Raw genomic sequence first — 15,626 nt, 5'->3', positions numbered from 1 at the left:
CTACAGGTAGCGATTTCTAAGCAAGAAGATCAGCACGGCAACAATTAGGCCAATCACAAATAAATCCCAGTATGGTCCAAGGGTATTGTCCAGTTTCATCCATTTCCATCTCATGGTAAACTGCTGGCAAGAGACATTCTGTCAAAAATAAATCGAAGCCTCCCACTTCATTCAGAACCATCATCTACCTCCATCCCATCTCCCAAGAGTTGCTCACTGGAGTTTTCAGAGATTTTTGGGACCTATTTGAGACAAACTTACATTAAAAAACAGGATATCTCGAAACAAATGCACAGTTTCCAATTTTGTGAGGGCAAAGAACACAGGTATGTGAGCGTCCGGACTTGTTTGAGCAGCCATGTCATATAATCTCCTGGCCAAGCGAACGTCCTGGAAAGAGAAGAACAGCCCATACTCATTAGGTACAGATTCTTTGGGAGAAATTAAATGGAATCCATAGTTTGAAATACAGTAACTTATCTTTGGTAGGCTGAACACTCTTCCCCCATGGCCCCCACAAGATGCTCATGCCCTAATCCTTGGAACCTGTTAATATGTTATGTTACAATAGCAAAGCAAATTTTGCAAATGTGATTGAGGTTACAGACCTTAAGATAGGAAGATTGTCCTGGATGACCTGGTGGACTCAGTGTAATCACATGAGCCCTTAAACACTGAGTTTTCTCAGAGAGCAGAAGAGAAAGGCAGAGAGATGTGGCAGAGGAAAAGTCAGAGATTCTAGCGATGGGAAGGACTCAACCTGCCCTTGTGGAGAGGCCACGCAGACAGGAGAAGGAATGTGGACAGCCAGCAAGGAAATGGGGCTCTCAGTCCTATAAGCACAAGAAACTGAATTTGGCCAACAACCTGAATAAGCTTGGAAGCAGGTTTCTCCCCAGAGTCCTCAGTAAGGAACACAGCCTTTATTTCAGCCTGTGAGACCCTACAGAGAGGACCCGGTCAAGCTCACCTTGCTTTCTCACTTACAGAAACTGTGAGATAAATGTGTGTGGTTTTAAGGCACTGAATTTGTGGTCATTTGTTAGAGCAGCCATAGAAAACCAACACAGACTCCAAAGAGCTTTCTTGGATATCTCTGGACCAGACCTTAAGTATAATTCCAATTAAAGGGGCAGGAGAACAGACACTAACAGTACATCTCCCCAAACAAATGGCAATACAGATAGTGACTTCCGAGTACTTACCATACCCGAAGTTATGGGATTTGTTTATTCATTGTCTGTCTCCAGGTCCCTGAAGACAAGGGCTTGCACTGCCTGTTCACCCCTGAATTCCTAGTGCTTAATGAAGTGCTAAGCACATAGCAAGTCTTTGATAATACTTATCAAATGAGTGAATAAACGAGGAATGAGTGAATAAACTATTTTCGTTCTCAGGCTGGAATTTGATTCCATAAATGACGTACTATATTTTTAGGAACTTGCTTTTCCCCATTAAATTACGCCATGGTAGATCAAAAATCTTTCATTTTCACCTACTTACGGCTTGTTTTTGTTTGCTTTATATTTGCTTTGTTTTCCCAAACCGAGTAATGAAAAGGCTAAGTAGAATTGCTTTTAAAGGTTGAAGCACCCTAGGCCAGTGCCAGGATTATACTTTGCTTGGGTGCCTGTGGATTCTTTTCAAAAGAAGGGGAAGAAGAGGGATTTTTCACAAATTGTGCTCATCCAGTATCTCTCTGTTTCTCCTCTCCATCTCCCAGACCCCCGTTACACAGGGTTCAAGAGTTGTGAATCCTTGAGGCCTCTGCTAAACCCATTTCTTGGGTGGTGTCCTCTCAGCTATGTTTTGCTTGTCATTTCTTAATTTTTTCCAAAGCTTCGTGGACTGGTAAATGTATTTGTTTGAGAAAGAGGAATAATGCTTGCTTAAAATAATTAAAATTCAGGAGACTGTTCCAAACAAATCTTCCTGGCAACAGAGAAAATGGATGTTATAAAAACTCTAAATTGTGTCTCTGATTCCAACAAATTCAGAGGGTGTTCACTTGAAAGCACCCTACAGATCACAACAGCGGTGTTACCTCCACACGTGACAGGCATGTTAACTTGGATGGGACGTTCAAGGAGAGGCAACCTTTGTCAAAATCTCATTCCTTCCTTCTTATTTGAGGCAGGCAAGAGTTATTAATTTATTTCTTGAGGCACAAACATCACAATTCAGTTGCTTAGCTTATAATGAAAAATAGCAGAGAAGTACCATTTAAAGTGGGATGAGCTGGCTCCCGGCCGAGGTGGCCTCACGATTCGCAATGGGGGTGGGGTGCAATAGGAAAGTCTTTCTTTAAAATTCGCAGAGAAAGAAAATCCTAAACCCTTCTGTCTAATTAGGGCAACCCATATAAAAGAAATTTTATTACTAGACTCTAGAAAAGACTGCTTGTTCTTTGATCCTACTTAGTAAAAAAAATCCAAACCATTCACACAAAGAAAATTCCCCGTGATAAATTGTGCTTTGATGATGGCTAGGGTTCATTATTTAAGTCCATTGCACATCCAGTCCACTTACATTTAACTTCTCTGTGGTACGTTTGAGTTTATTTTGCTTTAAATTCAGTGATTTAGGAGATTATATAAACCTATCTACAGACTTCTTAAGTGTTTCTGACTCTAATGTCAGGTGTGCCAAAGTACCGCCCTATGCTCACATGTTCAAAAGCTGCTTATAACTCAAAGCCATAGAATTCTCCAGCAATAAAGGATCTGGTTTATGAAAATTGTTCAGTTACATGACTCAGGAGTTTTCCAGCCCCGTATCTTTGGGTGTCATCAAAAATGTCTTATACTGGGACAGATGTAGTTTTTTGAATAATTCATTCTTGTTTTCTTATTATAAATATGTTAATTAGAGGAAACTTTGAAAATACAGAGGTGAACAAATAAGGAAAAAACACCCACAATCTCACTGTACAGAGGTAACTACTGATATTTCATACACATCCTTTCAGCATTCCAGTGTTTTTGTATATATTCATACATACATACTTTTAATTTAGGAATTTTTCATTCTGTATGATACTTTGCCTTCTGTTTTCTTAAGTTAACGATGTATTTCAAAAAATATACCATGTCCTAAGATATTCCTTTAGCCTATAATATTTTTATTTTTAATGGTTGTACAGTATTTCATAATAATGGCTAGTACTTATTAAATATTTACTGTGTGACATTCACCACTGTCATTTATTTAAACCCTGTTACAATTCTGTAGGGCAGATGATATTATTAACTTCATTTTAAAGATGAAGAAACTGAGGCGCTGAGAGGTTAAGTCACTTATCTAAATTCATATGACTTGTAAATGGCAGAGCTGAGATTCAAATCCAGAGAGTCTGCTCCTAGCCTGCTCACTCAGTCACTAGGCCATAAAGTATATAATGGAGTAGTATACCACCACACAATAGTTTATATAACATGTTCTCTATTTTGGAGTATTTTGGTTGTTTGTAGGGTTTTTTTCTAATAAATAAAGGTATACACACACAAATTTTTTTGCACATTTCTGATTATTTCATTAGATAATAGACATGTATTTCAAGAAAGGTTATGACCATTTCTAAGAGATGTATATTTTGTCCTGTCATATTTCCGAGGGGGCCATTTTAATGTCAAACTTTAGTTTGGCCTTTCCAGAAAATAATTCTATTCTGGTGTTTAAAGCTTCAGCTCTAACACTCAATAGGAGGTCAGACCAGACAAATGAAAAAAATAAAAATGCTTCGTGCCATAATTACTTTTATTTTTGACAGATCTACTTATAATTTATTCAGTAGATGTGGTTTTGTTTTCCCTGCAGGATCCAAAAAATGTGTTATTTAGTAGGTCTAACTATATATATTGAAACTCATTTCCAAGGGTAATTTCCTCTCACCTTTTTTCTTAATTTAGATAGATTTTCTAGTCAGTATCTTAAAACATACCTGCTTTCTTCCATTTTAAAAACAAAACAAAGGAAAAAAATGAAAACATAAAAAGAGCATCATGTGTGTCTTATACTCTATGTTACAAAAATATTTTAGAACAGAATCTGACAGTACTGATTCCTCTACCTGAATGGTTTCCTCTTTAACAAGTTTATAGTATTTCACTTGTGTGTGCATGCATGCACATCATTTTGGGCTTTCACTTTAGTTATGGACGTGTCTCTTCCACAGTAGACTATGAACGCTTTGAAGGGTGTCTTGTTCTTGGATCCTTCTTGACACAATGCTTCTTGACACAAAACAAGGACTTGATAAATATTTGAGTAAATAAATGAATGAAGAAAAGCAAGGCACGTTACCATGGTAGTTTAGAAGCAGATGTCTTTTAAATCTAGGGCTTCATTGAAGGGTTCATAGAGGTGATGATACTGGAGCTATTCTTTGAAAAATGGATTGGTCTTCAATGGGCAAAAATGTGGGAGAAGATCATTCCAACAAATGGGGTGATGTGACCTAAGGTCAGGAGGGTGCAGTTCAAGGTCTTGCGGGGAAAGGAAAAGCAGTCTAGAAGATATATAGGGAAATAGTGGCATATCAAGCCATTATTGTCAAGATGGATTAGGTCAGGGAGGGTTTGAATGCCAGGGTAAGAAGTCTGGACTTCATTAAGCAATAGAAAGTCAGTAAGATTCTTTTAGTTTTGTGTTTGTTGGCTTGTATTTGTGTGCATGTGTGTGTGCATCTTTTGGGAGGAGTGTGGTGGAGGGGTAGCAGTACTAGAGTTATACTTTATCCAGAATAACCCAGTGGGGCTTTGTTAGCTGTACTGTGTGTTAACTAAAGTAATGCTAACATCTGCAACCAATAAACCCCCAAATTTCAATGGTTTAACACATTCAACAGTCAAGTGTGGATGTTTCTTGTTGGTGGTAAATCTTTGGTGGACAGAGCTTTCTCTGGCCACACAGTTCAAGGAAGAACACTAGAATGGGAGACCCCTGAGAATCCTTTACAACAAGTAGAAATTCTGGCCTGAACCGGGATAAGGCCAGAAGGAATGGGCAGGAGAGGATGGGCAACAGGTTTTTTTCATGGTTATTAAATTTTTGAAGGACTTCTGAATCAAGTATAAATTGAGAAGGAGTTTCATAACAAATTGTGAGCCGAGTGCTTATATTTCTAAATTAGTTCAGGTCATCTCTCAGTTTCTCCCTAGGTATTATTTTGTGTTCCCAAAACAATGGTACAGTCAGTCCTGGTCCACAGTTAAGTCAAGTGAGCTTAACTCAAGGGCGGAAACTGGGGAATGAGATGTTTCTCAGTGAAGCTATTGGGATAATTGACCTACATCACCCTAGTCCCAAATCCTTTCCTAAAGACGAATGAGAAAAATAATGACCCATATTTTTACACTGATTTACCAAGAGTCGATTTATACCTTACTTCCTTTTTCCAGGGGGCTTACATTCAGAGTTTACCAAAACTTTTTTTGATTCTCAGAGACATCCTGGTAATGATGTTAGACTCACCTGTCCCACTGGTTTGCATGAGGTTTAACTAATAGAGAGGATTGCGAAGAGCCTTGCTGAAGACATGCATAATTACTCGATGTCTTGGGTGCTATGAAAACCTGTTCTAACTGCCTTGCTTTCATTAACCATAAATGGAACAAGCTTTGGACTTTCAATTATCAGCATATTCATTTTAAAAATTAGAAGAGGTGATATTCCTCATTAATTTGACTACGAGATAGAAAGATTAATAAACTTGGCCCCTGGGTACTTGGTAATTATTTTACTAATTGCTAAACAAAAGAAATTAATAAAGACAAAGAGCAATGGCCCCTCATTAACTAAATTAACTAAATCTAAAATTCCCTCATTAACTAATTCTAAAATTCCCATGTCCAGGTCTGAGGTTAAGCGCAGCCTCTTTTTTTTTCTATATGTAGAGACTTTCTGTAGGAAAAAATTTATCTGTGACAGAGAGACTGATCAAAATGAACTACCCACGATTTAACAAGAACCCTGACCGAAAAGAACAGAAATGTGGCTAGAGAGAAACTTCAAAGTTTTTCTAGATGTATGAAATATATGTCTCGACAACTGCTTTTGGACACTGTGAAGAAAGTGCCTAGGAGAGAGCCAGCAGTGACTTGAAGGAGGAAAACTGAACACCCGACACAGTGGGCTGTGTAGTCGGCCTTGTGTCCTGAGAGGACAGCTCTCCCCACCCCAGGGAGTCACTGCTAAATGACCTCACTGTGAGGACAATGGGGCTGTTAAGTCCTTCTGGATTCATATGGGGGCAGGAGAGCTAATCTGAATTTAACCCATGGGGTGGGGTCACTTTTATCCTATACAGACAATGCTCCTCTCACCAATATTGTTATGTTTTACATGGGGAATGGTGAACAAAAGCTTTAATCCTCTTGAAGCCTTACTTAGCAATCGCTCACATTCTCTTCTGATCTAAAAAAAGTCATTCCACACACTGTTTCACTACAAAGCCCTTTCACAAAGGCTTATTGGTTTTATCCTCAAAGCCTGGGGCAGGGCTTGTATCACTGTTCTGTTTTACAGATGTGGATGACAGTTGGAGGGGAAGGGAGTGTGGCTTAATAACATCCAAAGGATCATCCACTCTAGCTATTCGATCCAGTCCTGCCCGCCCCAATGTTATAAAACAGGAAGCTTGCACCTGCTAGGAATGGGGAAAACAGACTGCATTTGGATTTGACCTTCTTTCTACTGCTTAGGGTTCTGGGGATGATGAAAAGTGATCCGTCAAGAGGCAGGCACAGGAGAGCACCCGAAGGCAGGGGTCTGTACCGTTGGATTGTTGGCACCTGAATGAGAAGCTCTTGCAGCCGTGTGCACATGAGCAGTTGTCAGCTAGGAAATTCCCCACCAATAATTCCGTTACTATCACAACTGGAAGGAAGTGCCGGGCCCAACTCTTTCCAGCAGCAATGTGGGGTCAGCCAAATCTGGGTTCGAATGATGGCTCCACCACCAATGAGCCCTGCAAATTCGGCCCTATGACTTAACCTGCACTGTGATTTCCTGATGCAAACAACAAGGACAATGATAGGATGCGTCTCATTGAGTGGTTATGTGACTTAAATGACATGGTATACATAACACGCCAACACCTGGCTATCGTAATCACCTTTCTCACCCTGTCAGACCCTAATGCCATCTTCTGCCTTAACTACACTGACTGTCTGAAGGATCTACCCGCTATCACCTTGTAGTGTTAGCCCTCTTAATGAATACGTCTCATCTCCTCAAGTCGGGTGTAGTCTTTGAAGGATGGAGATCTGTTTTCTTGGGCTTCTCTAGAGCACTCGGCATTATGTCATGTACACAGTGGGTGTTTCAAAAGACGTTTCTGGATTAATGCCACCTCTGTATCCAGCTCTGATCTCATTCTCACTTTCTCCTTATTACTGAGAGCTTGTGAGTCAATGGAAATTTTAATGGAAAAAGGCCTGTGGGTGGAAGGCAGTGGGGGCAGGGCCTACTAGTGTTGCTGGAAAAAGCATGAATTTACTATGAATCAAATTGGCCAAGACTAGATTTATTCTCCTCGTTAGTTCCATCCTTGGGCGTCATGGAGAAAATAAATTCTACCTCATAGGGTTATATCAGGATACATAATATGTGTTGGCATGTGGGAGGGACTCAGCAAATATTAAGTCTTTTTCTCTACATTGATGACATCAATGAAATGTAAAACATTATAAATTTTCCTTCCTGTACAGCTGCCGTTACTAGGTTGGATTATTACCAGCACAATTACCTTTGCGATACCTAAACCATGTTCATACATATAGGCCAGGTTGAACATGGCTTGTGCGCTGTGGTATTTCTTGGCTGCGATGCTGTAATGCGTGGCTGCTGTTTGATAGTCTTTCTTAGTCCCGTAGCCATAGTAATGGTAATCTCCAATTTTCACTCTAGCGAATGCATTGCCTGATAGAAATATTAGAAAGAGAAGGAGAATAATAACTCAAATGATTCATGTGTAGCTCCTAGTAAATCATTAGTATCAGCCTAATGATAATCTATATAAAAAAGGAAAAAAACACTCGAATCCCAGAATCAGAATTAGATATGATTTATGGATATGACACACAATGCTAGCTGTCTTTATTGTAGGATAACTTCCACCGTATAGTACAAATGTTCTTAAAGAATAAAAAATTATCAATTTTACCTTTTAGATTCATTTTTTGAAGGTAGGTCAATTCTTGGGAAACTGGATCCCACCCTTCCTTTTCTTAGCCTTCACTCCTGAAGCTCTGCTCTCCTGCATCACCAGTTTCTGCCCCTGTTCTAGTCCCATGAGTCATCCAAACACACTTTGGTATCTTCTATGAACAAAACCAAACCTTTATCCCATGGCCTCTCCTTGTAACTACTCCCCATTTCTCTGTTCACTTCACACTCAGCCTTTTCAAAAGTGTGTTCTACACTCACTGTCTCCAAAGCTTCTCCTCCCACATACTCTTCAACCCACCCCACTCTGGCTGCTGCTCCCTCCTCCAAGAAACTGCTATTTTTAAGGTGGTCGATAACCTCCACGCAGCCAGATCCCCTGGTCACTTCTTGTCCTCATCTCACTGGACCACTAAGCAGCACTGGAATCACTGGTGCTGTCTGCCCACGCCCTTTCTTCTCTTGACTTCCCTCCTGCCTCAGAGGCCTGTCCTTTTCAAACTCTTGTCTGACTCCTCCTCTACCCAGCTTCTAAATGTTGGAATATCAAGGGCTCGTTACTGACTCCTTTTTCCCCAGCTCCTCTCCCTTCTTTTCTCTCCTCTCCTCCCTTCCCCTCCTCTCTCCTCCACTCTGCTCTATCTCAACTCTCTTTCCAGGTGATCTCATCTAGTTCCATGGCTCTATGTTTCCTATTTCTGAACTTGTATCTATATTCCATCTCTCTCTAAGCCCCAGATTCTTACAACTGCCTTCTTGACTTCTCTGCCTGGATCTCAGACTTAAAACATCCACTAGAGATTCTTAACTCCCTGCTACCCCTTCCCCCAAACAAAGTCATCAGTTCCTTTCTTCTATCAGTGCCAGCACCACCATTTTTCAGGCCATAAATCTAGGGGAATTATTCCCAGTTCTTTCCCCTCACTTTCATTATCAAATCCATCAGCAAATCCTGTTGGTTCTACCTTTAAAACACACCTGTTTCTCTCCAGCTCCTCCACCATCTAGTCTAAGCCTGGAATACTACAGCAGCCTCCAAAATGTGCTTTTAGCTACACTTTTCGATCTGTTCTCCACACAACAGCCAAGATGATCTTTTTCAAATGTAAAATCAAATCACGTTATTCCCTGTATTAAAACCCCCAAGCGCTTCACTTTGCACTTGGAATAACATCCAGATTCCTTACCTGACCTACAAGTTGTGCCTTATCTGTCTTCTGCCTCCCTGGCTGGGCTTACCACATGTCACTTTCTTGGGATGCTCTAGCCTTCTTAATATTCCTTCAACACACCGAGCTCATTCTTGCCTCAGCATCCCTGCAGTAAGATTCTTCAAGCCCCTCTGCCTGGCATGTTTGCAGTTCCTCTGACTCATCATTCTGGTCTCACTGCAAACTTCGCTTCCCTTCCAGAGCCTTCTCTGACTACCTTGTCAGACTACATCCCAGTAGTTATCCATCCCATCTCCATGTTTTATTTCCTCACAGCATGTATCTCTCTTATCTTATTTGTTTACTAGTTTATTTTCTCTCTCTCTTTCATGAGAGAGAATTTTGAAGCTCTTGATCACTGATACAGTACCAGGATGAGAATGGTACTTGATGAATATTTATGGAATGAATGGATAGACAGGGTAGGAAACTTTTTAGAAAATGCTTCCCCCAGATGTTAAGTATTTTACAATCTTAGTTTCCAACAAACATGAAAATATTCAAGAGTAGAAAAAAATTCACGTGACTTTTTAAGATATGAGACTTCAGTCTTTTGAAGGCCACTTAGGGATGACCTCTAAGCGTCTCTTTGGGGCCCATGTTTCCACTCACTAGGGCTATGTTGATTGAAAAGATGAGGGAATGCTCATGTAGGACATCCACTTCAGCTGTGGCTAACCCCGCTGGCACAGTCTAGGCTTACTTGGAAAAGGGCAAAGTACCCTGTGTGGTATGGTCTGATGTGTATCATTAAGAGCTATAGGACTCCTTCCAAGTTTTTCTTCCCATTTGGCCTAACGCAAAGCCTAACATTTTTTGGAATTGATTCCTTTGGATTCTGAAGTTCTTTTAGTCTTCTGGGACCCTATACCAAAATGTAATACCATGAGCCGCCTTTAGCTTTCTTGGAGTAGAAGTAACGTCGTAAACTTCTTAAGCTGCAAAAGATATTAGTTGTCAGGGTTTGCTTCTCAGGTGCTTCAAAATGTACAGGTAGCTCGGGGTAAGACCTCATAGAAATGACGTCCGGGAGAGGGGCTCAGAGGGGCCTGCAGAGGCAAGAGACCCCTCGAGCTCTAAAGAGAAGCCCACTCCATTTCTAATTTTGCCCAAAGCTATCTTCCTTTGACCCGAAGATTCCTTCTGCACCATAGCCACAAAAGAACAGGACTCTGCATTTTCAAGCTTTGCAAGCAGTAAAGCAGGACCCCTGAGGTCTCTAAGAATGAAATGTTGTGAACAAGCAGATTCTCCAGAGGATTCAGCTCCACCCTAATTAGGGGGCTGATGGGGGTGGGGTCATGTGGCAATCCTGACAGGCTCCTAGGGGGTCACTAGACAGTGGGAGGGATTTCCCCTCCAATTTCACAGTCACAGGCTGGTGGCTGAGTCCTTATGGTTCAGCACCCTCCTCACACTCCTGGAAGAAACATCGCCAATGACTGATTGGAAACCTAACTTCCATTACTAGATTTCCTAAGCTCAAGACAGCCATTCAGCAACCACATCTTTGGGGACAATCATGCCTGACCTCTCTGGTGACACACAATTATTTTTAGTGGTCTGACAGTTTTATATTGGTGAATTCTGTTTAATATTAATGTCCTCTCATTTTCAATGTCTCTTTTCCTTAGTGCAATTTCCACAGCATTTCCTGGCTTGGAATAAACCTGTATTTGTTACAATTCAGATGATTTGCCATAGCTGAGGGGTTGCTGGTGTTGTTTCCTTACTCCAAACATTTTAGAAAACAGAGACTTTTCTTTTTTTAGGGAATTTCTCACTAAAATCACACAGATGGCTTGCTGCTGCAGTACCAGCTCAGCTGGACCTGAGAAGGCACCACTGTGACTTTTGCTTCTGCCTCATATTAGCATCAGCTGAGAATTGTTTTTATTCCATTCAATTCTTATAGAAAAGGGATGATTTGGCCTTAGCCTGAGACAATTTTAAGAAACTTAATTGGAAGTAAAATTGCTCTCTTACCATAAGAGAGCACCTCACATATCCAAATGCCAATAGTGACAGCTTTGCAGAATCTCTCTGCTATTAGTAACATAATTTAGGGAAAGAATGGAATGAGACATAGTGATGCAAATGCCACCTGCCACTGCTTTCCCACCAGCGCTCCCTACGGCAGGGGGGAGGATCTTGCTAATTAATTCTTTTTTTCCCTTGATGCTACCATGCTAATGGTTATAATAGAGATCTGAAGCTTGTGGTAATCCTCAATGTGATATTCTAAAAGAAAAATCAAACAAGTCTTAGAGCCATAAGTAATTTAACCTGTATAAACTCATTGAAACATAGGTCATATCTCTGATAAGTTTAGAAAAACTCAGCAAATGAGTGACTGAAGCCAGACCAAGAAAACTGATTTCTTGAGTAAAACTGCCATGTTTCAAACAACCGTTCTGGTGTCATGGAGACAGAGCCGTAGAAAAATTCCTATGGTTTGCTAAACTGGAGACCTTGAGAATAACAAAAGAAGTTCCTGGAAATGACCTCTAACCAAAGACTGACCCTAACATCAGTTTGAAATACCACCTGCTAGATATTCTGCACCTTTCTGCCTATGTGCCCAAGAACTCAGCCAGAGCAAATCAGATGAATAATAGTGGACAGGGGCCAAATAGTGCTCATTTTTATCTGAGTTCTGTACCTTGAGTGGCAGCTCGATTCCATAGGAGAAGTGCCATTGGATACATCTTCTCTTTTTCAAGGATTTTAGCTTTTTCTAAAAAAAAAAAAGGAGACATTCCATTAGGAAGGCTTAAAATACCCCTACAGTAAAGTCATATATGCATATGTATGATTGGGGAATTGCAGAGAATTTTAACGTATCTTACTAGATTCCAAAATGAATGCTGAATTGCTTTGAGCTACTTCATAACCCATTTCTGCAAGTAGTGCATATTGAACAAGAGAAGAATCTATATCGCCATTCTTATAGGCAAAGTATGCTGTCAGGAATTTCTCAGCCCAGTGGCCTAGTTCACAGACACCTTTATAAAGCTGTATATACAAAGAGAAATCAAGCAGACTAGTTAGCCAACACACTTCATTCCAGGTAAACGATAAATAACCTCAGTCTTCAGTTCCTGCTGGCTGGTCAGGCAAGGATTTTAGGTCTAAAGCATGGCTTTTGAAAATTATTTAGGGTGAGGTGTTAATACCTTTCACAGGCATGAAGATTACAGGTGTGTATTTTTTTTTTTTTTTTTTGTCTTGAGCTTACACTTCCTGAGGCTTGTTTTAAATAGGTGTAAATGAACTTTTCTGACTTGGGGGCTATTTGGCAGGACAACAGAATGTAACGACTTCTGTTTTTTAATAAAAGGGATTTTCTGGATGCTGCTGCCCTGGGAGGGTGCGTTATAAGGCTGCAGCTGATGTGGAGAAGAGAGAATGAAGGGAAGACAGTGCCTGAGGGTGTAGGTGACATAACCGTGAGGGAGGTGTGCAGAGCTCTGTGGGGACAACAGGCAACTTAGTTGAATAGCCCTTATGTAACCAAAAGAGGTTAACCATACATAATTCATTAGGAATCGGCAAAGGAGCAAATCTAAAGATAGATTATTAGCTGGCAGGTTTTGAAACGAATTTCAGAGGGGCCAGGTTGCAACAGGAAGGTATTTATATTGGTGCAGGGGAAGTGTTTCATAAATCAATGAAGGACATTAAGGTCCTAAAAGCCTTCTTTTGAAAACTGCATCACGATCCCAGGCTGAAAGAATTCACTTTCTCAATTGTCATCCAAATCATCAGAAAAACCTAAGGACCTGGCTTTCTGGGAAGAAGTGAGCTACATTTTCTAGGCTAAATCAAGCCTTTCATGTCCCAAGTCGCAACTCCCAATGCTACTAGAAGTGCCAAATTGCCCTGGAGATTTGATTGAAAGCTGAAACAGAGCTCCATAACTGAATTCGGAGGCGAGCTCTGAACTCGATGAAAAGCCAGATGCAAGACAGGAGGGATCATTTCTCTTCCTCCCTTTCCGAGTCTGAGTTACATCACTGCTTTTCCTCCCTGGCAAATGTCAGTGTCCACATTGTCAGCTGGAAGAAACAAGATAATATCTATAAAATCAAAGACACCAACAATCTAAGGACAGTATCACCTCCTCTCTGTGATAAATGAAAAGTGCTTTAGAAATAGCCCGTGATTTACCTCCACAGCAGTTCTGCACGATCTTAACACTCCTGTTCCTGTGGCGTACATCTTGGCCAGGTAATAAATGGCGAGGGGCTGCCCACTCTGAGATGCCAAGTAAAAATATTTGAAGGCAAGTTTATAATCCTTCCATACTCCAGAGCCAGCTGAAAATTAAAACTATTTTGAGCCACCCCTTATTTACATTGTTTTTTACATTATCATCTATGGATGTAATGCTCATAGTGATTCCTGCTATTTTAAATAGGATGAGAAAAGCCAACCAAAAGTCAAGCTACTCTAGATCTACTATCTGGGGGAAAAAAAGTTGAGTCAGATTTTAAGTAAGAATATGGAAATGTATGTTCTCGACCCATTCAGAAAACTGAAGGAGATGGACTGTTTAGTCTCATGAAAACATCTCCTCAATATGGTATAACTGCAATTAATGAAAAGGAAACCAAGTGGTAGTCTCTGAGGACCAGAAGGCCCTCCATGATGTGTGTCACCATCCCTGTCATCCTTCCATACCAGGAGACCAGTATAGCTCCTCCCAGCCATAACTATGGAGTTTGGAGCCAGTAAATCCCAGCTCCAGGAGGCCCAGCTCAGACTCAGCTCATTGCTTGGAGCAAAGCATTTGGAGCTAGGATGGAGAATCAGCTACTCCCAGCAGCTGGGATTCTTGTCCTGACTCTCCCATTACTCCTTTTGTGACCTGGGCACCCATAAGCACTTCATTTGCAAAAGGAAGGGCTTTCACTAGGTGGTTCTGAAACTGCCTTCCAGCTCTAACATTTCTTAGCCTTTAGAAGCAGTGCCATGTTGCTGCTAAGAGCAAAGGCTCTGGAGGCAGGTCACTTGGGTTTGAGTCCCAGCTCCACCAAGTGTATGATCTTGTGTAAGATGTTTGACCTTGATATGGCTCAGTTTGCTCATCTAGAAATGGTGGGCTACCCCCTAGATGTGTTGAGAGGACTAAATGAGTAAATACATGTAAAGACTTAAACATTAGCCATAACTATTACTCTTATTCTAGATGCTTGAGGAATCTGATAGACCCTGGGCCTGGGATTTGGAATAAACTAGAAGAACAAGGCTATCTTAGGCAACCTCCCAAAACCGTAGAGAACAGGCCCTCCACCTGGGCTATTGTGGAAAATGCCAGACCTGTCTTTTTTTTTTTTTTTTTGTGTGGTACGCGGGCCTCTCACTGTTGTGGCCTCTCCCGTTGTGGGGCACAGGCTCCGGACGCGCAGGCTCAGCGGCCATGGCTCACAGGCCCAGCCACTCCGCGGTATGTGGGATCTTCCCGGACCGGGGCACGAACCCGTGTCCCCTGCATCGGCAGGCGGACTCTCAACCACTGCGCCACCAGGGAAGCCCCCTCTCTGCCCGTCTTTTCAATATGGCACCAAGGATCATCAGATTTCTCACCATGGCCCACTCTCCTTCCTCTCACACTCTGTCTCCTTTCCCTCTGCAACCTCAGTTACTCTTACTAATGCCTGTATGTTGATGTCTCCCCAAATCTTTCTCTCCAAGTTTTACCTTTCTTGTGAGTTTCACACTTGTTTCTGGGTTGTGCGCTGAGTGTCACAAGGCACTTCAAACTTAAAATTTTCAAAGGTGAGCTTTCTGATTGCACCTCTTTGCCTCCTCCCCCCAAATGTCCTTTTCCTCCTGTCTTCTTCAAATTCCTCCTCAAATTGCTGCCTGAATGTTCTGTCTAAACCACTTTCACCAATCCTTTGATTTGTCTTAAAAAAGGAGCAGACTTTGCATTTATCATTCTAAGTAAAGCAGCCATATGTGTAGCACTTACAGTAGTACATGAAGCCTAACTGAAACTGTGCGTTTGGCCATCCCTTTTCTGCAGCTTTCTGAAAGTATTTAAGTGCTTCTGCATAATTCTGCAAGATAATTACACTTTGTTACTCAAAGGTACATGCATAACTCCATGGTAACAATTGCCTTCCACTTTTTTTAAGAGCATAGTTAGTGCCCTATGTGATTTAGGCTAATTAAAGTAGTATCAGAAGTATTATACATTTTATTTCATTATTATATTAGATTCTATTAAGAAATAATTATCTT

General features: G+C 41.1%; 1 protein-coding gene across 1 annotated transcript in view; it reads right to left on the bottom strand.

Annotated features, from left to right (window-relative positions):
* The window catches only part of SEL1L2 (SEL1L2 adaptor subunit of SYVN1 ubiquitin ligase), a gene marked incomplete at both ends in the record, with an annotated part of 111,175 nt that continues 95,549 nt past the window's right edge, over positions 1 to 15,626 (bottom strand). The window contains 7 exons of the mRNA XM_082856803.1: positions 1 to 120; positions 262 to 390; positions 7,748 to 7,920; positions 12,040 to 12,114; positions 12,227 to 12,392; positions 13,548 to 13,696; positions 15,355 to 15,442. Coding sequence (XP_082712929.1) covers positions 1 to 120; positions 262 to 390; positions 7,748 to 7,920; positions 12,040 to 12,114; positions 12,227 to 12,392; positions 13,548 to 13,696; positions 15,355 to 15,442 — 900 coding nt within the window. The remainder of the gene's footprint in view (positions 121 to 261; positions 391 to 7,747; positions 7,921 to 12,039; positions 12,115 to 12,226; positions 12,393 to 13,547; positions 13,697 to 15,354; positions 15,443 to 15,626) is intronic.

The sequence above is a fragment of the Leucopleurus acutus genome, assembly GCF_964270905.1.
Source record: "Leucopleurus acutus genome assembly, chromosome: 16".
In the NCBI taxonomy this organism is placed as follows: Eukaryota; Metazoa; Chordata; class Mammalia; order Artiodactyla; family Delphinidae; genus Leucopleurus; species Leucopleurus acutus.
The sequence above is the reverse complement of the archived record's forward strand: the minus strand, read 5'-3'. Positions and strand labels throughout refer to the sequence as shown.